The 26,482-nt window shown below is 46.2% G+C and overlaps 1 protein-coding gene across 4 annotated transcripts in view; it reads left to right on the top strand.

Moving 5' to 3' along the window:
- Positions 1-26,482, top strand: part of PTPDC1 (protein tyrosine phosphatase domain containing 1) — a 353,990-nt gene that overhangs the window by 229,605 nt on the left and 97,903 nt on the right. For 2 of the 4 annotated variants that reach the window (XM_078661617.1, XM_078661620.1), the window contains exons 1-2: positions 12,505-12,718; positions 12,865-13,036. In XM_078661617.1, the coding sequence (XP_078517743.1) occupies positions 12,505-12,718; positions 12,865-13,036 (386 nt within the window). Of the gene's footprint in view, positions 1-12,504; positions 12,719-12,864; positions 13,037-26,482 lie in introns of those variants that run through there. The other 2 variants (XM_078661619.1, XM_078661618.1) reach the window with 1 other exon arrangement.

The raw sequence follows: 26,482 nt of genomic DNA, 5'->3' as shown, positions 1-26,482 counted from the left end.
CAGCTATTGCTAATGGTACGAAAGGAATTAAAAACATTCATCAACTCAATTCAATGTGATGTATGTAATAAACCATGTAAGCACACTTATCATAAAATATCATGAAATTAAAAACATAAAAAGCTGAAATGCATATAATAAAAACACTTCCCCGTAAGCAAAAAAACATAGCAGGAGGCTGTGAGTATGGAGTACATGCAATAAGTCAAATTAGAACATCAAAAAGGTCTAAGCTGCAATGAGCGTTTAAGAAAGGTAGCTACTCCGAGACAAATCTGGGGATTTGGGAGGGACTGCAGATACAGAAGAGCCTGGATGTGTTCGGAGATTAGGGTGCCTCTCAACAGGAGAAACACCCACCTCCTGGCACGACCATTATAAAATCTGCAAACGTAAAATGGGTAAGGGTTTGCAAAGATCGCTCGTCGCAGGGACAGATTGGAATTTCCTTTGGGTTGAACTGATCCAGAGGAAACTAAAGTTGCCACCTGGTCAGGCCCAACTTAAACCTGGTGAGAAGGACCCTGTCCCAAGCACTTGGTACCAAGGCTAAATAAGGTTCCAAGCCAAGGTTGTTTATACGGCCACATACTCTCTATTTGTGGGTTTCTGTAGTTCACAGTCCTCCCTTTACCTGGCCAAGAATTCCCTCAAGGCAACCCTGAACCATTGTTGGTCTAACTCCTAGACAGAGGCAGCTGGATCCATTTTTAGTGTTAGTCACGGTCTTCTTGATCCCTGATTGGTACTACTGAGAATGCCGATGGATGTCACACTGGTTATATTAAATAAGAATCAAGCAGGATTTATAGAGCGCTGCGAATCCCTCGCGAGACTAACCGGGCTTTGTGATAAGGCCAAGTGTCCACCATCACCAATTTCCCCGTCATGTTCTACATAAAAAAAAACTGGGGCGCTTACCGAGGGGTTGTATCAAGCCTGTACAATGCACCCATTGACCACTGTCTCTTGAAACGTGCACTTGCATTTACAAAGAGCTCTGAACAAGGAATACACAGAGATGGCACTGGTGGCTCTACTGGAGAGACACGACAAACTAGTCAAAGTAGCAAAATGAAAAGGGGGGGCCCTCGGCCCCCCCGCACGCATGGCGGCGCGGCGACCGTCTCACCCCCTTTCTCCTCGGGTCCTTCGACGGTGGGGGCGTGCCCTGGGGGCGCGGCCCACCGCCGATTGGCCGGCGCCCCTCCTGACCCGGATTCAATGGAGTGGTTCCGGGTCGGGGGGGGCGGGCGATAGGAGGGGCCACCCGGCCCCTCGGGAATAAGAGGTAGGGAGCGCCCAGGAGACCCCCTTGTCCCTGGACGCTCCCTCGCTGAACGTTGTGCCCCGCGTTCGGGGCTTCTTTGTTTATTAACGTTTTTTCCTTTTTTGTTGCAGGCGGATCCGGTATTAGCGGGCTGAGCATCGGGGACGCGAGGCGACTGGTTTTTTTGTCTTTCTCTCCTGCCTGTAGGATTCAGAGGAGCCGCGTCGAGCCCAGCCGCGTCGTGGAGCGGACGGACCAGCCGCCGGGCAGATTACCGCCTTCAGGGGACGTAAAACAGGCAGCAGAGGCGGCAGGAGCGGAGGCGCGTTCCCCGGGCGTAGTGGTACTTTAAAAGCGGCGCGCACGGCGACCGCGTAAGGTAGTTGTGTGCCCGGCTGTGATCTCCCGCCATAAATGCTGCATCCTTCCTCTTTGGAGACCCGGGGCTCCCTTTGTGTGTGTTAATCGTGCGTTTGGACCTGAGGGAGGGTGTGTAACAATAACGGGCGGTGTAGCGTCCGTTAGGGGACAGGCTAGCGGTGTAGCGTCCATTGGGGACAGACTAGCGCACGCCGTAGAACGGGAGATTCATAATCTCAGGGCCACAGGTTAGAGCCTCGCGTTGGGCGAAAAGGTGATATTAAATTGCTCACGCGAAGGTTCTTCGAGTTTGTTAGGTGTGTAGATCCCGAGGCAAGCGAAGCAGGGTCGACCAGGGCAGCTCCTGGATGGGGGACCCTAGGTAAATTGTAATTAATTTCGTTTTGGGGTGAAAGTGAACACTTACATGTTTTTCAGAAGGAAGTGAATGATCTTTTAAACTAGGTAAATTGTAATCAATTTGGTTAGTGATAAAAAGTGAATACTTGCATGTTTTCAGCAGAAAGTGAATGATCTTTTAAAACCAGGCCGCAGAAGTGTGTACATTTTATGAAAGAAAGTACACTGTTTACTGACCTGTGAATGCTACATGGATCTATACTATTAAAATTACTAACGAAGGAATTTAATTGTTTAACTCTGAGGAGGGAGCATTAAACGGGTTAATAGCGCACATTCCATCCGCGGGGTGGGTTGGGAATTGCAAAGCTCCAGTGTTTTAAACGAAGGGTGTTTTTCCCAATAAATCTGTCCCCCTTTTGGTATTACTTGGTTGTAATTCATATCTCTATTTCAGAAATTAACCATATTACTGGTGCAATCCACTCAGAGACGGACATAAGAACGGTAAAACGCGCGGATATCGCCAGCAGACGCGCAGGACTGATCGGTAAGAGGGGTACGGGGGGCTAGCATTCATCGCTCCTGGTGGCCGCCGGGTGGGTCTACATTAGGTTTACTCACCCCTTACATAAGCGGACAAGCCGCTAGTGTTGCGGTCGCCGTTGCGTGGTGCTGAAAGCCCCCTGGTGACCCTCCATCTGAAAGGTACACACAGTTGACCTGTTGGGAACTAAGTAGGCAGCGGGTGTTTTTTGGGGTAAGCGTCATGCCAGGTCCAAGGGGTGGAAAAAGGGGGTCCAACATGGAGGCTATGATGCGGGCTATGATGCGGGAGATGAGCGACATTAAGCAACAGCTAGGACAAATTAAGGAGCGGGAAGCTCGGTTGGAGGACAGAGAGGGCGAGGCACCGGGCCCGTCCGGGAGACCGATCCGCAAGAGGGTGGCACCAGTGCCAAGAGGGGAATTTGTCACCCCGCAAGGGAAACCTAGGTCCAAAAGACCCAAGGAGGCGGTCCCCACCCCAGGCCCAGTGGATCCGTTACCAGCCGCACCGCCCGCGGTGGTCCCACCCCCGCATGTGCCTACACCCATTGCCCCTGTGGTGCCGGTGCCGGCAGGTCAACCAGTAGACGCTGGGTCTGCTCCCGCACCGGTACCCACAATCCCGGGTACAGGCTGGCCTCACCCGGCGCCCGCCCTGCCACCTGTGCCAGGACCATCGGGCATAACCCCAGTGGTACCTGTTGTCCTGGGGGGTAATGTAGATTCGATGCCACCCGAATTGGTATCTCAGTTAACGGCCATGATGCCATGGCTCCAAAAAGGGGGAGCCTTCCCGAATTCTGCAGACCATGCGGCAGAGGCGGCAAGGTTTGTAGAAAAAATCAGATCGGCACCGGTCGCCGACAGTGTTGCATTGCCAATTTCTTCTCCCCTTGCAGGTCCAAGTGTTCCCCAGCTGGACGGAGTTAAAGGGCAGCCGCCCACGGTGCCCGCACTTGGTAAGGAAGTGGCATTGCCGCTCTTGGGGGACGGTGTGATACCTTCCAGGAGCGAAAATCTAGCTCAGCATGTGTCATTAGCTGTGAAGGAAATGATTTGGGCTGATAAATACGTGTACATTTATTCTTTATTGTTGGACAATAGGGAAATGGAGCAGGCAAAAGCACTGAAAGAGTGGATGCTCCCAAGTGAATGGAGGGCGCAGTGTACTAGATTCAGGGTTGAGGAAAATCTCAATAATTGGATGCAAGCATGGGCCGTTTTCACTGCAATTAAGGCTGAGCGTCCTCCAGATCTGCAGGCTGCATTGGCTTGCTACTCGAGCAGGATTGTGGGGTGGAGTCAACAGTATTCTGGGGAAGCATGGAAGGGTTATGATGTCAATTTTAGGAAGGCATTGGAATTCAATAGATCATTGCCATGGGACTCGGTAGATTCCATGGCTTGGCACAAACAGTTCTCTGACACTGCACCTCCCCCTCAGTTCGGTGCGGTCAAGGTGTTCACTAGACCGCAGCAGCCCTTTCGGCCCCCCCAAACGAGTGAAATACCTGGGAAATTTAGGGCAGGTGGGCCAGAGAAGAAAGGGGTGTGCTGGGATTTTAATAGGCGCACCTGCACAAGGGCCGCGTGTAAGTTTAGGCATGCATGTTCCTCCTGTGGGCACCCCTCTCATCCAGAAACTACCTGTAGGTCCAAGCAAGGTAACACAGGACAGAGGGGTAGGGGAAAGCCACTATAAGTCAGACAGATTACGCCCCCCCACTCCAGTGGATGTGGTGGCAATGATTCCATTGTTGAACAGATACCCTGACCACAAAGCGGCCACCCTACTCCAGGAAGGTTTTTCTAAAGGTTTTAGGATCCCGGCCGGGGGATACACAGGCAGTGCGCACTGTAGAAATCAATTATCAGTGAAACACAATCCGGCTGTTGTGGCCGCCAAAATTGACAAGGAACTTTCCTTAGGCAGGATAACTGGCCCTTTTCCTGCAGTGCCAGTACCCAATTTTGTGTGTTCCCCACTGGGAGTTGTCCCCAAGAAAGAGAAGGGGCAATTCAGATTGATTCATAACCTGTCAGCGCCAAAGGGGGCGTCACTGAATGATGCCATTGACGAAGGTATCTGTAGTGTTAAGTACGCCTCTTTTGATCAGGCTGTTACCTTATTGCAGGCCACTGGACCCGGGGCGCTGATGGCGAAATCAGACATAGAATCCGCCTTCCGCCTCCTCCCAGTCCACCCGGCGGACCAGCATCTTTTAGGTTTCACCTTTAGGGATAGGTTCTAGATGGACAAATGCATGCCTATGGGTTGTTCTATTTCTTGCGCCTACTTTGAGATGTTTAGTTCATTTCTTGAATGGGCCATGAGACAAGTGACGGGCCATCAAAGGGTCATGCATTACTTAGATGATTTCCTCTTCCTCGGTACAGCGGGTTCTCAGGAGTGCGCACTGGCATTGCAGGAATTTTGCGTGCTCATGCGGGCTTTTGGGGTCCCGCTTGCGCCTGGGAAGACGGTGGGCCCGACCACCTGCTTGGAATTTCTGGGCATCGAGATTGACTCAATGGAGAGATGTTTTAGACTACCTAAGGACAAGGTGTGCAAATTCAAGACATCGCTACAGTTATGCCTCCGGAAGGAGAAGGTCACTTTGCAGCAATTACAGGAGGTGGTAGGGCAACTGAATTTCGCACTAAGAATCATCCCAATGGCTCGCCCCTTCTCTCGCTCCATCGCGCACGCGATGAAGGGGCTGAGGGAAAAGCACCACCGCACGCGCCTATCGTCTGAAATTCGCCAGGATATGCTTATTTGGATGGCATTCCTGGAGGATTTTAACGGTAGGGTGGTCTGGCCCGACCCGCTCACGACATCAGCGGAGTTGGGACTATGGACTGATGCGGCCGGTAGTGTGGGCTTTGGTGCCATCCTAGGGAATAGGTGGGTCGCTCAACAATGGCCAGAAGAATGGAACACATGGGGTTTGCTCAGCAACATTGGCTTCCTGGAACTTTTTCCAATATGGGTGGCACTGATGGTTTGGCCCGAACACCTATGTAACCAATCAGTGGTGTTTTGGTCAGATAACATGACAGTGGTGGAATGTATCAATCAGCAGGGGGCGCGGTGTCCTTTCATACTTCGTCTGATCAAAGAAATTGTTCTGCGGTGCCTTAAACTGAATGCTAATTTTAGAGCCAAACATGTCCCTGGTGTTTTAAACAATGCTGCTGACTCCCTTTCTCGCTTCAAAATGCAGGTTTTCAGGGAACATCTCCCCACAGCAGACCCCTCGCCAGCACACTTCCCAGCAGTACTTTGGCAGATTGGTGCCCCAGATTACAAGACCTCGTGGTCGCTAGCCTAGCCCCCAGGACCAAGACGGCGTACGAAGGGGCGTTTCTGTCTTATTGTTCTTTCTTGGGGCCACAGTGGGAAGTGCTTTGGGCGAAGGAGGATGGGTTTGCAGCCTATTTAGAATGGATGCACAAAGAGGGGCGCTCAGTGGCAGCGGCAACCAGACATAGGGCAGCAGTGTCATTCTTCGCTCAAGCTAGGGGCTTCCGGGATCCCACTAATACCTTTATGATACGCAAGGCTTTAAGGGGATGGCGCCGTATTCAGGGACACCAGAAGGATAAGAGGAAGCCCATGGGGTTGGCCCGGCTAACAGCCTTACTGGGCATGCTGGAGATTGTTTGTGACTCGGAGTGGGAAGTGCTTCTTTTTAGGGCGGCATTCTCCCTGGCATTTTATGGGGCACTGAGAATTAGTGAACTTGTGGCAGGATCCAAGTCTGACATACTAGGTGGCTTGCAGAAGGCTGGGGTGACGATAAGGGGTGACACCATGTGGGTGATTATCCAGAAATCAAAGACCGATCAAGAAGCTAGGGGTCACACCATAGTTCTGCAACGGGCCCCCGCCAACCCGTGCTGCCCGGTGAGGCACGTAGAATCACTCATGGGACTATTGGTCGGTTCAGCAGGCAGGGCGTTGCTCTGTCACGCCGACGGGAGCCCCTTGACCAGGTATCAATTCAGGAGAGTGTTCGAAATAGGGGTTACAAAAGCGGGTCTTGATCCTAGAGATTTTGGATCTCATTCCTTCAGGATTGGGGCAGCAACTGAGGCGGTGGCGGGGGGCCTCCCAGTGGAAAGAGTGAAGACAATTGGGAGGTGGTCGTCAGACTGCTATAAACGTTATGTTCGGATTGACATGCTATGATTACTTGTCACTCACGCTTGGTCTCTTTCCGCTCTCTTACAGTTTCTCAGACCTGTTACGCAGGGGAGGAATTTGTCGTCGGGCACCGCCAATATTCATCGGCACGGAGCGGCGAACAGGAAACAACAAAGAACAATGTCTGGATTGTCGGTCATTCATATGTGAAGCGAGCGGAATGTGTCTTCCTGTCAGGTGACAAGAAGGAAAGGGCGGCACAACTAGGGTTGAATATCACGTTCTTTGGCAGAGGAGGGTTGTGTCTTCACGAGTTTAGGGGATTCTTCCAAGGGCTGTTAGCACGCCAGCGGGCTCCACCGTCAGTGGTGATACTTCACCTTGGGGAGAACGATTTGGCAACACTGGGCAGGCGCATCTTGATTGAGGAGATTATCTCAACAGCGGGTTGGATAGCTAGGACCTGCCCCGGGTGCACACTAGTATGGTCACAACTAATACCTCGACTTCAGTGGCGGGGGGGTCATTCGGTCAGGGCGTTGAATCACTCGGTAAAGAGGATCAACACACGGTTGGATAGGTTGTTTCGAACCCCCGTGTTACAGTCAATACCTCATGGGTGCATCTGGGGTCACAAGTATTACTTGAAGGACGGGGTTCATTTGACAGAAGAGGGTAATGTCCTATGGTCTGACAATATCTGGGCTTGGCTAGAGGGCTGGGATAGGAGGAGTGTGTCCTTAGGCAGGGGCTAGAGGGGGAGGCCAGATCGTCGGTTAACAATACTGGCCTGTGGCGGTAAGGTCATTATCGGTGAGCACATATTTGAGGTCTGAGGGGGCGGGCATCATCCTATGGAGGTTCCCGCCCGGGGGGAGGGGCCTGCGGGCCACTCCCAGTACTCCAGGGGCAAGGTAATATGCAAAGGAGCGCGGGTAGGAGTAGTTCACGCTTTCCTTAGGCTGGTAGCCACCCCGCGCGCGTGGACTCATGACGCCACCGGCGCAGAGTAAGGGCCCTCCTTTAGTGGGTAAATGGAGTTTAAGGCGTAGACCGGGCAACTCCCGGGGTAACACTGCGCATGCGCACTTCTAAGGGGGAGGCGCAGCTTGTAGGACCTGACACCGGTAGTGACCCTGCCATATGGCCAGAAATGTACAAAAATCAAGTGTAGGATGTTTAGTTTAAGCTAGGAACAACTTGTATTAGAGTTTTGTTAAGGTCAGGCTCTCAAACTTGTTGATAACAATTGTATAACTGAATGTCCTGCTGATTTTTGTATTCATTGTTGACTATGCAATTAAAACCTTTTTTAATTTCATACTTTAATAAATACGGCCGGGCGACTAGCGCCCGCCTTCCAAAAAGTAAAACACGTCTCGTGTCCACGTTCCTGGGTGTTGGGTGCCGGATCGGGGGGGAGGCGGCAGCTAGTCGCTGACCATGTGAAAAGGGGGGGCCCTCGGCCCCCCCGCACGCATGGCGGCGCGGCGACCGTCTCACCCCCTTTCTCCTCGGGTCCTTCGACGGAAGGGGCGTGCCCTGGGGGCGCGGCCCACCGCCGATTGGCCGGCGCCCCTCCTGACCCGGATTCAATGGAGTGGTTCCGGGTCGGGGGGGGCGGGCAATAGGAGGGGCCACCCGGCCCCTCGGGAATAAGAGGTAGGGAGCGCCCAGGAGACCCCCTTGTCCCTGGACGCTCCCTCGCTGAACGTTGTGCCCCGCGTTCGGGGCTTCTTTGTTTCCCACCCACCATCCCTTGGTACAAAGTTTAAGCAGCGATATGTCCGGTTTAATGGTAAGTTTCAAAAGGTATGGACCGCGGGAGAGAGTAGGCTGTTGTTGTATTTTGTGATCTGTTATTAGGACTTTTTTCCCTTTGTAGAAAAGTGATGTGTGAAGTGAACTGTATTTGAAGATATGTGTCTTTAGGCCTTTTTTCCCTTAGTAGCTATACGTTGATATTGTGATTTTGAGTAACATGAGTGAACCGAATTGTAATTTTATGCCATGTGTCGTTAGGCCTTTTTCCCCTTTAGCTATGCGTGGATACTGTTATTTATTAGCCAGTGTAGTTGTCCTTTAGAATTTTTTCCATAGGTCGTCGTATTTATTAGGTATGGGGCATGCGGTAAGGTCATTATCGGTGAGCACATATTTGAGGTCTGAGGGGGCGGGCATCATCCTATGGAGGTTCCCGCCCGGGGGGAGGGGCCTGCGGGCCACTCCCAGTACTCCAGGGGCAAGGTAATATGCAAAGGAGCGCGGGTAGGAGTAGTTCACGCTTTCCTTAGGCTGGTAGCCACCCCGCGCGCGTGGACTCATGACGCCACCGGCGCAGAGTAAGGGCCCTCCTTTAGTGGGTAAATGGAGTTTAAGGCGTAGACCGGGCAACTCCCGGGGTAACACTGCGCATGCGCACTTCTAAGGGGGAGGCGCAGCTTGTAGGACCTGACACCGGTAGTGACCCTGCCATATGGCCAGAAATGTACAAAAATCAAGTGTAGGATGTTTAGTTTAAGCTAGGAACAACTTGTATTAGAGTTTTGTTAAGGTCAGGCTCTCAAACTTGTTGATAACAATTGTATAACTGAATGTCCTGCTGATTTTTGTATTCATTGTTGACTATGCAATTAAAACCTTTTTTAATTTCATACTTTAATAAATACGGCCGGGCGACTAGCGCCCGCCTTCCAAAAAGTAAAACACGTCTCGTGTCCACGTTCCTGGGTGTTGGGTGCCGGATCGGGGGGGAGGCGGCAGCTAGTCGCTGACCATGTTAAATTCCTTTCTTTCAATATCGTGTTTTACTGGTGCTGGACACCCCACAAGATTCACTGAGTGCATATATTACCTCACTCGAAATGCTGGGGTTGTGGTTCTGGCAGATGAGTCCTATCACACATTCTGTGGCACGGTACGTCACTTGAAAGATGGGGGATTCAATTTGGGCAGAAGTAGCAACAGTTAATGGCGCTCAGTCCACTACATCAGTGGTTCCCAAACTTTTGACTCCTGAGGACCCCCATTGAGTCACCACTGGAAGCCGGGGACCCCCAAGCAATTTGTATGAGTTAAATTTCAAATATTAAAACAGAAATTCGAAAAAAATACACACGTGTGCACACAAAACAAATACTCAAAGTACTTAGGGGCAGATTTAGAATAAGTGACGCATCCATGCATATCCGCAGGGATGCGCCACTTATTGTGCACCATGCTTCCGCCACCATTGATGCGCCGCATTTACAATGCTGCGCCTCATAGGGGAAAAAAGCACAGATGCATGACGCATCTGTGCCGTAAAGGTGGCGCATTGCTGGAGTTGCGTCGCAAGTGCGACACAGCTCCAGCAATGCTCTGGGGGGCCGACTCCGGTTAATGCTGCGTCAATCCTTACGCCTGCTTCAAGCAGGCGCAGGGTTTTGACGCAGCATGGATCCCAAAGTGACTGAGTGAAATCTTGTAGATTTCACTCCACTCAGCCACTTTTAGGAGGCGTTCCTGCGCCGGAACGCCTCCTTCTGGCGCAGGGCTTTACAACGTGGTGCATCTCCCAGATGCGTCACGTTGTAAATACCCTGCACCATGGCGCATCTTTTGCGCCACCGCTGCATCACAAAAGGGGCGCAACGGCAGCGTAACAGAGGCACAAGGGGCTTGTAAGTCTGCTCCTAAGGATTTTGGGGCCAGATGTACGACCATTTCATTTAGCGCCTCGCAATTGGCGACACATTGCGAGTGGCAAATTGCGAGTCGCTAAACGAAATGTACAACAGTGTGTTTAACACTGTTTCGTATTCCCAATGGGGTCGCAAATTGCGACGTTCATTATTATTAATGAGCCTCTCGCAATTTGCGAGCCTATTGGGAATGCCAGCCCTCCTAGGTATGGTGCCTGCTGGGCTCTGCAGGCCACCATGTCTGGGACTGCTTTTAAATAAAGCAGAAAATTAAACGTTTTCGTTTCATTTTCTAAGGGCAGGCAGAGGTCCCTGGGACCACTGCCTGCCGTTAAAAAATATTTTTGCATGCATTTGCAAAGGCGAATGCATTACCATCTACTTAAAGTAAATGGTAATTGCGAGTGTTTTGCGACCGCAAAACATTTGTACATGGTTTTAAGACTCGCTATTTGGAAGGGAATGCCCCTTCCAAATAGCAAGTTTCAAAACCTATTTAGCGAGTCGCAAACAAATTGCGTCTCGCGAAATAGGCAATGTACATGGCCCAATACGTTTTTGCATGTGAAAGCGGGTTCACGAACCCGTTCACGCATATAAAAATGGATCGTACATCTGGCCCTTAGTAGTTTAAATTGAAGTAATAGCCCCTCTGTCACATGTTTTTGCATTTGTTTTATAGCATCTCTCATACCATTGTAGGATGTCAGAGGACTTTACATCACACACATATAGAGACATTGAATGGTACATGTAAATCAGTGTGTATATAAAATGTTTAAAGAGTGCTTGGTCTGGAAAAGCACAAACTCAGGATTCAGAACATAACACAGTGGCTAGCACTGACTTTAACATTAAAAATGTATTTCCACCCAAATAAATCTTTTTAGCAGCATCAGGATAATGAATAACTGGTTAAAAACAAAAGTTACTAACTGGTACCATGCAGTTTGCAAGCTGCTCTTTGATGACAGTTTATAGGTCCCTCTGCTACATAACGATTGTCACTTATGAAGTGCACAGTAACAAAAAAATCTCTGTGACAAAAGCAGTAACCACGAACCTATGCACATAAAATGCTGCTTTTTAAAATGCATGTTACATGTTCTTTGCAGTAGGCACATTAACTCTCTGTGCTACATTAGTTAGGACAAAGCTGCCACTAAACAAAACTCTCCTCATGCTCCAGCAGGTACATTAATTACTGGCTTTATCATGACACTTTTATTGTTCCTGGAAAGCTGCTAATTACACAAGAAACTTTTCTGTGCTTTTAAAACTGTTCCCTGCGGACCCCCTGGGAATGTGTCACGGACCCCTGGGGGTCCGCGGACCACAGTTTGGGAAACACTGCACTACATGATAGTAGTGCCTTGATAGGAATGACAAAATCATAGAAGTATATAGATTACAACGTCACTCGCTGGCCTGCTGGCATTAAAGATTTCTGTACAACAAAGGAATGTTTGAGGCTCTGGTACGGGACTTTGCAAAACTTCAAAGAGTTTCTTGGCAGAAGAGGGCCTGTTGGAGAACTGCTAGCCTTTGCGCAGCTGAGTCCCTGCGCGTTTTGATCTGGAGTGTCAAAGTTTACATCACATTTTCAGGTGGGGGCACATTGGGTAATGTTGCCAAAATTGAACCAGTTGACTTGTCCGTGCAAAATCCTGTTTTTACAGAATCACTACTAAAACTGTCACATGGGTGAGGGCTTCACTAGAATTCTTCCAATGTATTCAGAAGCATGTGAGATGCCATACCTCACTTTTACTTAAAGTGGTAGCAAGAACACCTGCAAACTGCCCGGTGTTATTTTAATCTATTTGTCTTGCTCGCTCGCTTGGAGTCTTAAGTTTTTTAATGCTTTCAGTTCAGTTTCCAATAATCCAGCAAAGACACACCGTTTCTTTATCAAGAGCATGGAGTATACGTATATCACATTGTTGCTGTTTATTCAAATGTCACTGGAACTGGTTTCCCGTTAGTGACTACTCGTTGCTAAGGGAACAGCCCAGCCTATCCCGAGCCTGTGTTTGATCTTATGGATTCAAGGGCACATCTCGAAGTTGGTGCTGAGGAGGAAGTTTGATGCCGCGCGCAGCTCAGCTCCCAGCCGGCGCGAGCGCAGCACCATGCAGGGCTCGCCCAGGCGCCTCTCGGCTGTGCACGCCCTGAACTCCTTCATGCAGGGCAGGAGGCACTCGGCCACGGAGACCGTGCACCGAGTGCTGCAGAGACGGCGGAGCTCGGTCATCGAGGAGCTCTCGTCTTCCACGCACAGGGTGATGGTGGCCGTGGCGTCCGTGGACAACATGGAGATGCCCACCAGCCTCAAAGAGTCCAAAAGTAACGTGTTGTTTTATTTGTATTTACTAGCGCTTAGGTGCCACTGATTCAGACACCAGGCACTCATTTAAGACTCCTATCAAGGTGGTTTGATGGAAACTCCATTCCGTTGCAGGAGTATGATACTTGTCGTTGTTGTATTGCAGGAAGTTCGAGGCGCCCGACTTCGAAGTACACCAAAGTGGGCGAGCGCTTGCGGCATGTGATCCCGGGGCACATGCAGTGCTCCATGACGTGCGGAGGCCGCGCGTGCAAGTACGAGAACCCGGCCCGGTGGAGCGACGCGGAGCAAGCCGTGAAGGGGCTCTACTCCTCATGGTAAGGGCGCATCACACAGAGATGTACCTGGTATGTCGACCCGGCCTTACAAAACACACCTGGTGCAAAGTAAGACTTCGCATAGTGACAGCCGTTGTGACGAAAGGAGTTTTTTTATTTTATGCTGTTTTGACATTGTTATAGTTGAAAAGAAGTGCAGTTGATATATTTCCAGTTTCTTAAAAATGTGTACGTTACCGAAAGGAATATTCGCTTTTAAAGTTTCTTTACACTGCGCCTTATTGTTATAAACTCCTCATCATTGTATGCTCTTCCCAAATCTTGAAGTATATGTGCCATAAACACAATAGTGATTCACTCAGACGCGGTAAAAGGAGCAGACAGACAGCCTCCAAGTACATTCGAAGTTTTGCCTGCAGGCGTGCACCCTCAAAGTTTTATGGCCCATAGTTCACATGTGAGCATTCTGTCTGGATTTTTGTCCTACAAAGTCTTTCACTGAAAGAAACTGTTTATTAATTAATTTTATTACTGCACACATCAGCGTGCGCCGAGCCAGAAAGACACCAGAGCACATTATATTTAAAAGCTGTGTCACATTAGTTGTCAGAAGAATATGATAGCGACAGATACGAAATGCTGGCAATCATAAATGTGGGTTCTTACAAATTGTATAGTATCATTCCATAGCATTTTAAGGATGTAAACATCCTAAAACTGTGCCGCCCCAAATTCTCTGGATTTTCTTTTCTCGTTCCCAATAAGGATCTTTGACCCGCTCACGCTATTTTTTTGTTTCCTGGTGCCCCCCACCCCTCCCCAATCATCCCTGTCCCTCTCCTCGCACCAGTGCCATTTTGTCCTTTTTTTTTGTTCCAACATGGTGGAAGACTACTTCAGAATAGTAAGATAAAAATAATAAAAAATAAATTGCGCAGTTGCAGAAAAAGGCAAGTGTGAGTTAGTAGTGCTTTGCAGCTACTGCCAGGCGCTTAGCAAACCAGCTATTTCTCTAATATCCTTAAAGGTGGAAGACCTGTTGGGTTTAGCAATACTTTTTAAATACAGCTGATTCTGCACAATTTTCACTCCAGGTTTTAAAAAACGGACACTTTTCTGTTGCTATGATTGTAGAAAACAACTGTTCAGTATTCCTACCTTTTGTTCACACTAGGTACATTGGAAGAATAAAGCTGTTGTTAAGACAGTCGTTTTTACAACGTCCTAAATCTACATCTGTGTCAGGCAATGCCGATATAAGATGTTTTTTCAGTCCTAGGTTAGGTGATACCTGCCTTTGCCTCGTATCCCCTCGTCCTGGTGGTTATAATAGTGCATCTGACACCTGGACCGTACACAGACATGCATTTATTCCTGGCCTGGCCATGCTCTGTCTCCTCCAGGGGTGCGACCATCAATAGTGTATGTCTCACCTGGACCGTACATAGACATGCATTAATTCCTGCTCCAGGCCATGCTCTCTCTTCTCCAGGGGTGTGGCCATCAATAGTGCATGTCACTACCTGGAATGTACACATAGACATGCATTCATTCCTGCCTCTGGCTCTCTCTCCTCCAGGAGTGTGGCCATCAATAGTGCATGTCGCTCCTGGACTTCACACAAAGACATGCATTAATTCCTGCCTCTGGCTCTCTCTCCTCCAGGAGTGTGGCCATCAATAGTGCATGTCGCTCCTGGACTTCACACAAAGACATGCATTAATTCCTGCCTCTGGCTCTCTCTCCTCCAGGAGTGTGGCCATCAATAGTGTATGTCTCACCTGGACCGTACACAGACACGCATTAATTCCTGCCTTTGGCTCTCTCTCCTCCAGGAGTGTGGCCATCAATAGTGCATGTCGCTCCTGGACTTCACACAAAGACATGCATTAATTCCTGCCTCTGGCTCTCTCTCCTCCAGGAATGTGGCCATCAATAGTGCATGTCGCTCCTGGACTTCACACAAAGACATGCATTAATTCCTGCCTCTGGCTCTCTCTCCTCCAGGAGTGTGGCCATCAATAGTGCATGTCGCTCCTGGACTTCACACAAAGACATGCATTAATTCCTGCCTCTGGCTCTCTCTCCTCCAGGAGTGTGGCCATCAATAGTGTATGTCTCACCTGGACCGTACACAGACACGCATTAATTCCTGCCTTTGGCTCTCTCTCCTCCAGGGGTGCGTCCATTAATAGTGCATGTGACACCCGGACCGCACACAGACATGCATATGTTCTCGGCCCTGACTCGTGATAAAGACTTGGGCAGACTCTTCTCTTTGGCATGGGCCTAAACCTCAGATAGAAGGCATTTAAAAATGGACGTTTGCAGCTGAGGGGTGAGCTATGATGCCAGATCAGAATATGTTTGGCAATGCACTGCTTTCTCAAAAACAGGTCATTCACTGGTGGGAAAAGACCGCACACCGCAGCCCTGAACCATGTGATATCACTCCGCTCAATCAGAATGTAGCTCATCTCAGGGTACATTTATGAAGTCACAGTGTTCCTATTGCAACATTGCTTAACAGTCTCATTAGGAAAAAGTCACAGTACACTTGGTTGCTATACGACAACCACAAGTAGCAGTGATACCTAGCTGGGTATTACTGTCCCCCTGGGCACCGATTCGTGCTGCGTGACCAGCTTTAAATGTTCAATCCGAAGTTAAAGTTCAAATTGATTACAATGATGCATCTTCAAAAAATGTTTTGTAATCCATAATTTCATTTATTCCTCATGAAATCCAATGCATTTCGGCAGTAATTTCTGCCTTCATCAGGGAAATAAGTTCTACAATAATCAAAAATCAAAAAATCATCATCAGTAATGTCATCAAACTCATTACATGTGCTGTTATTAAACATCTTAACTCATTTATATTAGTGCTTGGTTATATAAAGTTCTAATTTCATTTGGTGCGCGTTACATGTTGTTCGTCTCTCGTTGAAAAGAACCGTGTGAACATTAGGACTATCTAAAGGTAACGTTGAATGGCTTTCACTAAGTGTTTGCTACACGAGGATATTGCTGTTAACTACTCTGGCGGGTGTCCGCCGTCTTTATGCTTACTATTAAGTCGCCGCTGATGTTCTACCCTCGTAACTAATGATATCGTTTCAACCTCGCTCATGCGCGCTGGCCTTTCTGATTAAACAACTGGTGAGATGCTGCTCAAACGTCGTATCTACAAACAATGCTGGCATCTTAATTGTAAAGCGGCTTACGCGCTCTCTATTTAAAGCCCCCGGTCTTTAAGATTCAAAACGCTCACCTCGGCGTGTGTTACACCCTGCTCGATAGCTCAAACGACTCGCTACCTCTCATCTCTTCCGGTAAGCGTTGAGAGAAGTTCACACCTGCGCACTGATATCACCTCCGCGATTTTTTGCTTGCACTGTAACTTTATTGTTCACTAAGTTAATGCGAGGGTTACCTGTTCGATCCCCCCTGGTGCCCGCTTCCACCCATGATTAGTACTGCCTAAAGCAGGTACCCGATTCACAATGGTTAAATTTGACTTTTAAATAGATAGTTTAAACTAGAACATGTGTATTTATAAGTAACATAAAAACTCAGTCCGTTCATTGAGTCCGCCTGGTTTCAGGCTGCAGAGATTATATATCCAATAATTCTCCTGTTTTAGTAAACTGGTTTTATTGGAAGATCCTTCTCTTTTGGGCAATATTTCCAAAACGCACACTTTTAATTGGCTGACGTTATGCTGCTTCTGGGTGAAATGTTCTGCAATGCTGGTCTTCGAGGATTTCAACCTTATGTTGCTTTTGTGCTCATTTATACGTGTTTTCAATTTTCTTTCGGTGTGTCCTACATAGACATCTCCACATGGACACTTTATCATGTAAATTAAGTTAGTCGAGTCACATGTCGCATTCACTTTTAATGATATGGGATGCCCCTTTTGAGGATGTGTTATGATGGATCCTTTTATAATGTTGTTGCATGTATTGCAGTTATAACAGGGCACTGCGCCCCGAAAGGTGATTTTACTGGTTTCTTCGCTTCTTGGTTTAAGGAAATCTGCGACGTTTTTTGCACGGGTGTGTGCAAATATAGGTTCCTGTGCGAATATGCCTTGGAAATCAGGTTCCAGCTTTAACATCGGCCAATGTTTTTTGATGATGTGCTTAAATTGTGTGCTAACTGTGGAGAATTTACTCACGCATGTGATGCGGTTACTGGATTTTTTCTCACTCCTTTTGAGGCGGTCTCGCCTCGGTTTTGTTTGAGCTCGGGTTAGTGCCGTTTGAATGACCTCCTGTGGGTATCCTCTATCACTGAATCTCTTTGCCATGTTGTTTAGTTGTTCTGTGCATTGTGTGGCCTCTGAAACCACTCTCTTGACCCGTAACATTTGAGAATATGGCAGATGTTTCTTAAGGGCTGGAGGATGGTGACTGTTGTATTGTAATAAATTGTTTCTATCCGTGCTTTTGCGGTACAGATTGGTAGAAAATGTATTTGTTTGTTTGGTGATCTCTACATCTAAGTATTGTATGCATTTTTCATCAATATTCCATGTAAATCCTATTCGATCCAACCTAGTATCCAAAATTTTTATTTGCTCTTCCAAAGAGTCTTTGGTGCCCCTCCATATGGCAAAGATATCATCTATGAATCTTACATACATGACTATGTGGTGGTTCCAGATGAAATTTTGGTAGACGTATTCTTCCTCGAATGCTGCCATGAACAGGTTGGCATACGCCGGTGCGGCGCAATTTCCCATTGACGTACCATTCTTTTGGATATACCATTTATTTTCATGTTCAAAGTAACTATGTAGCAGAGTGAACTGCATAAGTTCTAGTAAAAAGACTTGTAATTCTTGTTGGTACTCGCTATCCAAAAGCGCTCTTTCTATGGCTTCCAGCCCTTGTTGGTGAGGTATCGAGGTGTAAAGGGCTTTTACGTCAATAGTTACCATGACCATGTTTTCTTCGGGTCGGATGGTGGATACTTTTAGTAGGAAATCTGTGGTGTCTTTCAGATATGATCGAGTTTTTAACACCAATGGCTGAAGGTATCTGTCCAGATATTTACCCACTGGTTCGTGGATGCTTTGTTTGGTGGACACGATCGGTCTACAGGGTGGTCTCTGTAGGTCTTTGTGTACTTTAGGTACAAGGTATATCGAAGGTGATTTGTAGTTTTCTTGAATTAAGTATTTTTTTATTTTGTCCGTTATGATGCCTAGATCATGGGCCTTGCCTACTATTGTTTGCAAAGTTTTTTTGATCTCCTCTGTGGGGTTAAGCTCCATCTCCATATACAAGTCTGTGTCCTTGAGATGTTCTACCATAGTTTCTTCATAGTATGTTTTATTGAGTATTACAAGGGCTCCTCCCTTATCTGCCTTTTGGCATATGATATTCTCATTAGTCGCTATTGATCTTAAGATGCCAAACTCCTTTTTTGTCATATTCATTTTGTGAGCCTTTTTCTTGGTGTTCAATTGCTGTAGTTCTTTACTACAAAGTTGTTCATAAAAAAAAAAAAATAAATAATACATAGGTTTAACAGCAGTGCACGATCCTATACCTAAGCTGCTATACGACAACTTCAACATTAGTTTTACTGTTTTTTGAGGACTGTGTCCCAACAGCCTTCATACACATTCTGGTGTCTAATATTATTGTGTCAATTTGCTGCACCCTTTTATGCCCTTTGGATTTTTCTTGTAAAGCATAATTTGAATGGTGGACAACAATCTCTTGACGGGGACAGGGACATGTAGCCTGACTTTTCAAAACAATTCCCCAAAATGTGCTAACGAGTTCTTTATATTATAGGCAGTTGATGAAAAACCTGGTTATGCAATTCTACATGGCCCATCATTAGCTCTAGCACAGAGACAGATTAGCTGTCATGCCAGCCCCTTCGTTGTACACGTGCACATCCAACTAAAAAGAAGTGCATTTCGCGTCACAGATTGAGTGCCAATGCGTTGCTTTGCCAATACTTTGTTTTCTGTATCTTTTTCTAAATTTCTTTTTAGCCATGTTATGTTTATAAACCTGTTTTCCAGGTTGCAGTAATTAAAAAACAATAGTACATTCTCTTTGTGCCAATAGTAATAGTATTTACCTATGATGTGCACTCAAACCAAAAATTGATTCTTTATTGGTTGTTAGCACTCCTGCCTGCTAAGAAGCATCTTTATGTGCTATTAAAATCGTATGCAATTGGTAATTTAGTTTTAAATGTAAACATTATTATTGCAAGTGTATGGCCGCCATGTTTAGGCGACAATTATTTTCTTTTTTTTAAATTAGTTTTGTGAAATAAGCCTATAATATAAAGTGGAAAAATAACCATTACACGGCTCACCAAGGTTAGACCTGTTTACTTTGATAATGCTAGTTTGTCAAAATGTATACATAGCAGCTTTTGTTGCCTAATTTTCCAATCCTGCATCTTCACTGTACGTTCTCAGTCTCATTTATTTTCTGGATTTCTGCTTGGAGTGACAAAGTGGGACAATCAAAAGTAATGCAAATCTCATAATCACAGGCTAGATACACCGAAGTAAACAAATCCTAGTGGCTCAGACAGTGGTATTGCTGCTCAATTGTATAGAAACTACTGGATGAGACAGGTCTGCACATGCTTAGGGCCGAGACATTAATAGTGATATTGTCATAGCAAGTTTTATTAATTTTGATGATGAAATTCCTTCACACGAATCTTTAACTGCCAGAGCACTAACTGCCCTCTGGCATCAAGCAACCAAGGTAAGCAATACATCTCCTGAACTCAGGAGGAATTATCGCTCAAATACCAGCTTTGAAATAGATTTAATAAACACAGTGACTTTTTCGGAAATTACAGCATATTATTTCTTAAAATGCTGCCTTTTTTCCACCAAATATAGATTTTTCAATATTAACTCTAATTCCCTCAAACGGAAACGTGACATTTTCATGGAAAACTGTGTTTTGTGCCCTGAAATCTTATTTATTTTTTAGTACTGTCACACATAAATAGATTCTTTTTTTCATACCCATTTCCTATAATCAAATACAAGTGATTGCTGCGAGAGGCTAAGGGGTTTCGTCTCTGTTATGGCAGGGGGAGACAGAATGATTTCATTAAGTGCCACAGTAGGTTAAGGATGGGTAAACGTGTATCAAGACCACCCTTATGTTAAGGACAGCTATAGCATGTTAACAAAATCCATATTATAGCAGAGAAGCACAGCATCATGCCAGAGATATTAGGAATGTTGCTTAGAATACCCATAATTGTCATGGAGTGTTACTGTTATACCAGGGATGATCAAATTATCACCAAAAATGGCCACAACGTCGCATATATGGGCAATTATTTTACCAGGGATAAACAGAATGTCACAGAAAATGCCGACATGTCCTGGTTTGTCTAATAATATGTGAAAGATAGCCAGACTGCCAGCAAAAATGCTCATGTTATAAAAGAGCGACCATTAAAAACATAGGTGGTCAACATTTTGCCAGAATCCATGGTATGCCACCGCCCCACTCCTTCACCGCTGGCCAGCCCAGTGGCGTAACGAAACGTGAGGGGTCCCCCCTGCAAAGTACATGGAGGGGGCCCCCCATTCTGCGCGCCAGCCAAGAGCTCTTAGGCCAGCGACCCGCCATACTGCAGGAGCTCACCTCAGCCATAAAAAAAGGATTCTGGTTCCTCCATTGGTCACATCCGCCCTTTTATCGGGTGATTTACATACATCAGTAAATACTGCTGCTGCGCCCTCCAGCAAAGTTACATAACACTGCCTCCAGCCGGCCCACCAAACACATCCTCCTACATGATGACCCACCTTCAAGCGAAGCCCCCTCAGTTGACCACCTCCAAACACAGACCACTGCCTTTGTGCCTGCTACTAACGCATCCATTAACTCTACTCTCACCCCTACGAAGCCCGCAGTTATGTTTTTCCGCACGCCTTTAAAACCACCCCTCTGATGTCACTGTGAACCCGAGACTGCCACCCACTGCTCCCCTGTCCACCACCGACAGAAAAACTGATGGGCGGTCCCCATCTAACCGCTGCCTACCAGTAAAGACAGAGCCTTTCAGCTGCTGCCTTCCCCAATGCCTCTGTAGTAGTTTAAAACATGTTAAACAATCTCTTCAGCTGACCACCCCAAAATGGTTCTTCCTTCTAGCCTCTATGGCATCAAAGCCGCTCCTTCTACTTTTCATCTTCTGCATGATGCACACAATAATCTTAAATGTACAAAGGGTCCGATTTTTGTTTGCTCACACCAACATTAATTAACACTATGTACCCCACTCAACCATACCTCCTGTCAAAGGCAAACCTGATCCCATGTGTAGCAGCAGTCAGCAAGTACCCCAAGGACAAACACCAGAGAGAATGCGCGATTCATGTAATTAAACCTACAGTGAAAATGTAGCATTTCCCCACCTACTGTCAGCCCAGCGAAGTCTGCAACCGCACAGTAGCCATTAATACAGGCAACATCTAAAGTGCATTTCCACTTCCTTTAAATGGCAGCTCCTGATACATATACCTATGACTTCTGTGTGGCATATACCACAGACCACAACATTCTTTGTCTCCCTAAGATTAACTAAATGCTGTCGGTGAATGCTTGTCTTCCCCCTTCCTTACTAATAACTAATGTAGGATAACAAAAATATATACATATTTTCTTATGCAAATAGCATATCAAGCACTTGCTGCCCGCAGTCTTCACCAATCCACACTTATCAATATTCTGCTATCGCAACATCCTGTCAACCCTATTATTATCTGGAGATGTTTTTTATCCCGTCCGTGAACTGGGAAAAGCAATACCATGCACGAAAAAAAGTCCCTTTAAAACCTTTGCTACTTATACAGGCTCGCAAAGCACTTACTTGTTTTACTAACTGTCATTTTAAAGCAAACAGGTAACTCACTCTAGAATTGGAATTACGGCTTAGAAGTGTGGAAGTTAATACTGAGACTTAGGATGATTTTTTGCATGTCTGCCAGACACTTGTTCTTCCCTGCATGCGCACACAATGCAACAATACAATTTAGCTTAACAAATTGTTCAGGAATGTACTGGAAGGTAAAGAAACAGCCAATATTATTTTCACATAAAAAAAGACAAACGTCCACTTTATTCCCCATGACATAAAAGCCTTAGTGTGCACAGCTTGTCCAAATCCACGCCACCTAATTCAGCCCTGCCAAGTACCACACATCTGGCCTTAGACTAACGCATTTCAGGGTGGTGATCCACATCTCCGTACTGAAATACAAAATCACGCATAACAGGCATCACGCCTCCTCGGGTACCAGTGCTGGTAATCAATGCTGGTATAGTATTATTTCCATGTGGCCGCCGTCTGTTTTCTGATGCTTCCCCTGTCTCCTAAACGCAATGATGTAAATTTCGTTATGCAGTACAGCTGACTGTATGGTAGTTCTGTAATGAATGTCCCTTTTTTATGCCCACAACATTTTGCTGTATTTCCTTAGTGTGTCCATAAAGTTGGTTCTTACGAGGATTTGTTGAATTCGCTCGTTTGCCATGCACCGGCAGCCCTACGATGTCAGCCGCTTAGAGTGCGACATCTGCAAGGACTGGTTCCTGACGGGAGCTAGGGGCTTGAAAAGGGCACAGGAGCTCTGGAGTGGGTGAAGTTGTGATCCGGGATAACCTCCGCCTCCCTGCAGGGAGCGATGTGCAAAAACGGCCGTTCTGCATGGAGGAGCCGGGATCTAAGATTCCAACACGATGACACCACAGCGCCGTTGTGCCCAATTTCATTGCTGTTTTGATATTGGGGAACGGAAATAACGATGAGTAAGTATTAAAGGAATAACATGCAGGAGTCTGTTTCCAGGCTGATTCCTACTTGTTGTCTTTGAAACTTTCACATGGCGGTAAAAGCTACTTTCAGCAGCAGACATACTAGAATGAAAAACAAAAACGTTAACTGTTAAGGTCACATAACTCCTGTGACCTAGGTGTATTGATAACTTTTACGTGTGTCAGAGCATTGATTTCTTCAGATGCAAGATAGATATATAACTGCACTGGTTAGGGGTGTTACATTGAGTAATTGCTAAATGCATGACAATGGTTTCCGAAAGCGTTACTGTACCCTGGTGACATAGTATTGATACCGCCCAATACACTCTCGGAGTGCATAGACATAACCTTCCCTCCCCTTACTGCCATGAATTATTGCTCTTCTGAGGGTTAGCGCCTCCAGTCATCTCTCGTATGTTCCACCTGTTACTGTGGCCATTCACCTCACAGGCATCCAATGCCTGTTGGCCCATCCCGCGGTCCTCAATGCTTTTCTTTTGATTAGAGTCCATCTAGAGGCATGCTCTAACAGTCTACTATACTGCCTCATCCAGCCTCTCAAGTTTGGCCTCTGCCTGCTGGTCGCAGGCCTGTGAGGCCCAATTTACACACACACAGAAGAAGCCTCAGGTCCTTCTCTGTCCAGCAGGTCTTGTATTAATGCACATACAGACCTTGCTTCACAGACGAGCTGATTGCGCCGAGGGTCTAGGTGCCTACGGTGACACAGGGAGCGGTGACCTAACTCTAGTCTGGGAGCATCGGAGGCACCACTGCACATACTGCTTCAGGCTCGGATCTCCCCTCCTCTCACACTCCTGGCTAAATGGACGAAACACTTCAGCCTAGGGCAGCCTGGACCACATAGTCCTAAAACACGTTAGATCCCAGTTGCACCCTACCTCAGACAGAAGATCACTGAGGAGGCACTAGAGGGTAGGTCACTGGGTCTTACTGTGATTTTAGCATCCCAGAAACAGACTGATTACTCATAGATGAAAGCAGCTCTTTTTGGAAGGTTTAATCTGACCACAGATTAGCATTTAAAAAATACTTTACAGCATTTCTACGCAGAGTAAACATATATTATGGGAGGCCTGATTCGACCTTGAATGAACTGCCACTTTTAAAGTGCTGGTGTAAGTGTAACCTGCGCAGGCAAACCTCTGATTTCTGCAGAGAACATTCTATGTATTTATTTTGTAGAGTTACATTAACATGTAGCTGATGGAAAACTGCTTACGGCTTGCAAATTTGCAAAGAATCCTGGCAGGCTGGTCACCATGAGGGTGCAGAGGAATACACCTCAATTAGAGCACATTTTCACACTGATTCACTCATAGATGCCAAGGTTTCAGATTGGTAAGTGTGACATTTTCATAATTTAACTGTAATAATGGGTGACATTCACACAGTCTGACTCAACTCAGTTTTCAGTAGCCTGCTGTTAGCGCACTTTAGTTCAGTGACTTTCTTAGAGTTTCTAGTTGCTCAAATTGGTGTAATTTCTGATATTAATTTGTTTCCCTCCTCTTCATTGCTTGATTTTGCTCACGAGAAAGTGTCACTCATAGTTGTTGAAATGTCACTCATAATTACACTGAAATTATGAAAATGTCAAACATAGCAATCTGAAACCTTGGCAGCTACGCTAATTCTATCACATACAGCACAATTGAACATCTCACAATTCCATGCCACACAATTTAACTACAAATAATTTAACCCTACAAAACTCCATACCACATAATTACAATCCTAAAAATAAAAAAACACATATCGCCACTTCATTCCATACCACATAATTCCACACCACATAATTCCACATCACATAATAACATTCCACACACCTTAATTCCACTCCAAACCACACAATTACACCCCATTCAACACAGTTCAAGAACACATAATTCCACTTCAACCTAAATAATTATACTTCACACAATATATTTACACTCAACTCCAAAACACATAATTACCCTCGACAAAATACAGCTCTGCAACATGCTGCATAATTCCACTCCGCACAATTATACACCACACAATGCCACATAATTCCACACGTCACACAATTCCACAATTCAACCCCACACAATTCATCATACAACATAATTACACTCCATATAATATAACTCAGCACCACATAATTTACCTCCACATAATTATGCTCTACTCCATATTGCATAAATATACAACACATAAATCCAGTCTATGCCACATAGCAACATTCAACATAACTACACTTCACACCATGCCTCATAATACCACTCAACACAATTTTCACTCAACAGCGCACACTCCCATGTCACACAAATTCAACTCTACACATTTCCATACCACACCACATAATTCAACAACAAACAACATAATTCAAACCAAAAACACAATTACACAACACACCACATACATCCAATCTATACCACACAATTCCACATCGTGCTACCATATTTAACAGCACACCACATAAGTAAACTCCACTACATACCACTCCACAACACAAAATACCATTCTAGATAATCTCACTCCAAGACACACACTCCCACTCCATGACACACAATCCCACTCCACATAATTCCAGTACACTCAATACCACACACTTACTATCCACATAAGTAAGTAAGTAAATATTTATTGCATATGGTTAGTTAAAACCTTTACAAAATTGTGTACAAAACAGTATACGAACTAGCCTTTGTTAAAATGCATTTACACTCTTTAAAAAAACAAACAAGTTCTTTTTTTAAAAACAGTATTACATCGTCTGCGGCCTGAGCCTCACCTAACATATCAGTCCTTCGGACTGGGTCCGCACCATTTTTTCAGTTTTCTGGATTAGGAGGCTCGCCTTCTGTAAGAATTTGGAGGCCCTACAGGCCGTTTGCAACTGGAAACTGTTCAGTGCTAGCATAACGGCAGGCCTGCATGTTCTGATTTGATAAAAACGAAATATTTGTAATAGGTAGTAACGTCTCAAACTAGCCAATGATGGACAGATGCACAGAATGTGAGTCAGTGTTTCTTCCGAACGGCCACGCAGTCTGCATAGCGATGTTTGCCATGTTTGCTTCCATGCTGGGGTCTGATCCTTTGTGGTGTTGGTGCCCAGACGTATGCGTAGGAGCATTTGTTGTGTGGACGGTGTTATATAGTTGACTAGGTATGGTTGTGGGGCACTTCTCTCATAAGTGGCTAGCACCGTCCAACCATGTTTTTTCTTTGCGAGGGCGGCTTTGTCGACAATCATGGATTTTTGTTTTGCTGTACTGTTGGCTATTTTTTTGAAGGCCATAAAGGGGTGGTTTGTATTCCATGCCTCTCGCATATTAAGTTGTGTCAGTGAGTCTTCCAAAGATGTTTTCCATACGTTTTTTGCATTTGTTCGGTTGTTGATTTCGCACCAACAATGGCCCATCAGCGTGTCCTCGCTTGCTGCCCTTAATTTCCAGCACATTTTTAGTATCCCGGCTTGCCTGACTTGATGCTGATTTGAAAGCCCGAATTCCAGGCGTACTTGCGCTTGTGATACAGACCTTGGTATGTGAAAGATGTATTTGAACAGATTTGACTGTTGTAGGTTCAAGAAGTTTGCGTCTTTGCCTCTGAATAGCTCCGAACCGTACGTGAGGGAGGGTAAAAACTTTGCCTCAATC

Source organism: Lissotriton helveticus, chromosome 9 (genome assembly GCF_964261635.1).
Source record: "Lissotriton helveticus chromosome 9, aLisHel1.1, whole genome shotgun sequence".
NCBI lineage: Eukaryota > Metazoa > Chordata > Amphibia > Caudata > Salamandridae > Lissotriton > Lissotriton helveticus.
Note: the sequence above shows the minus strand (reverse complement) of the source record. Positions and strands in the feature narration are given on the sequence as shown.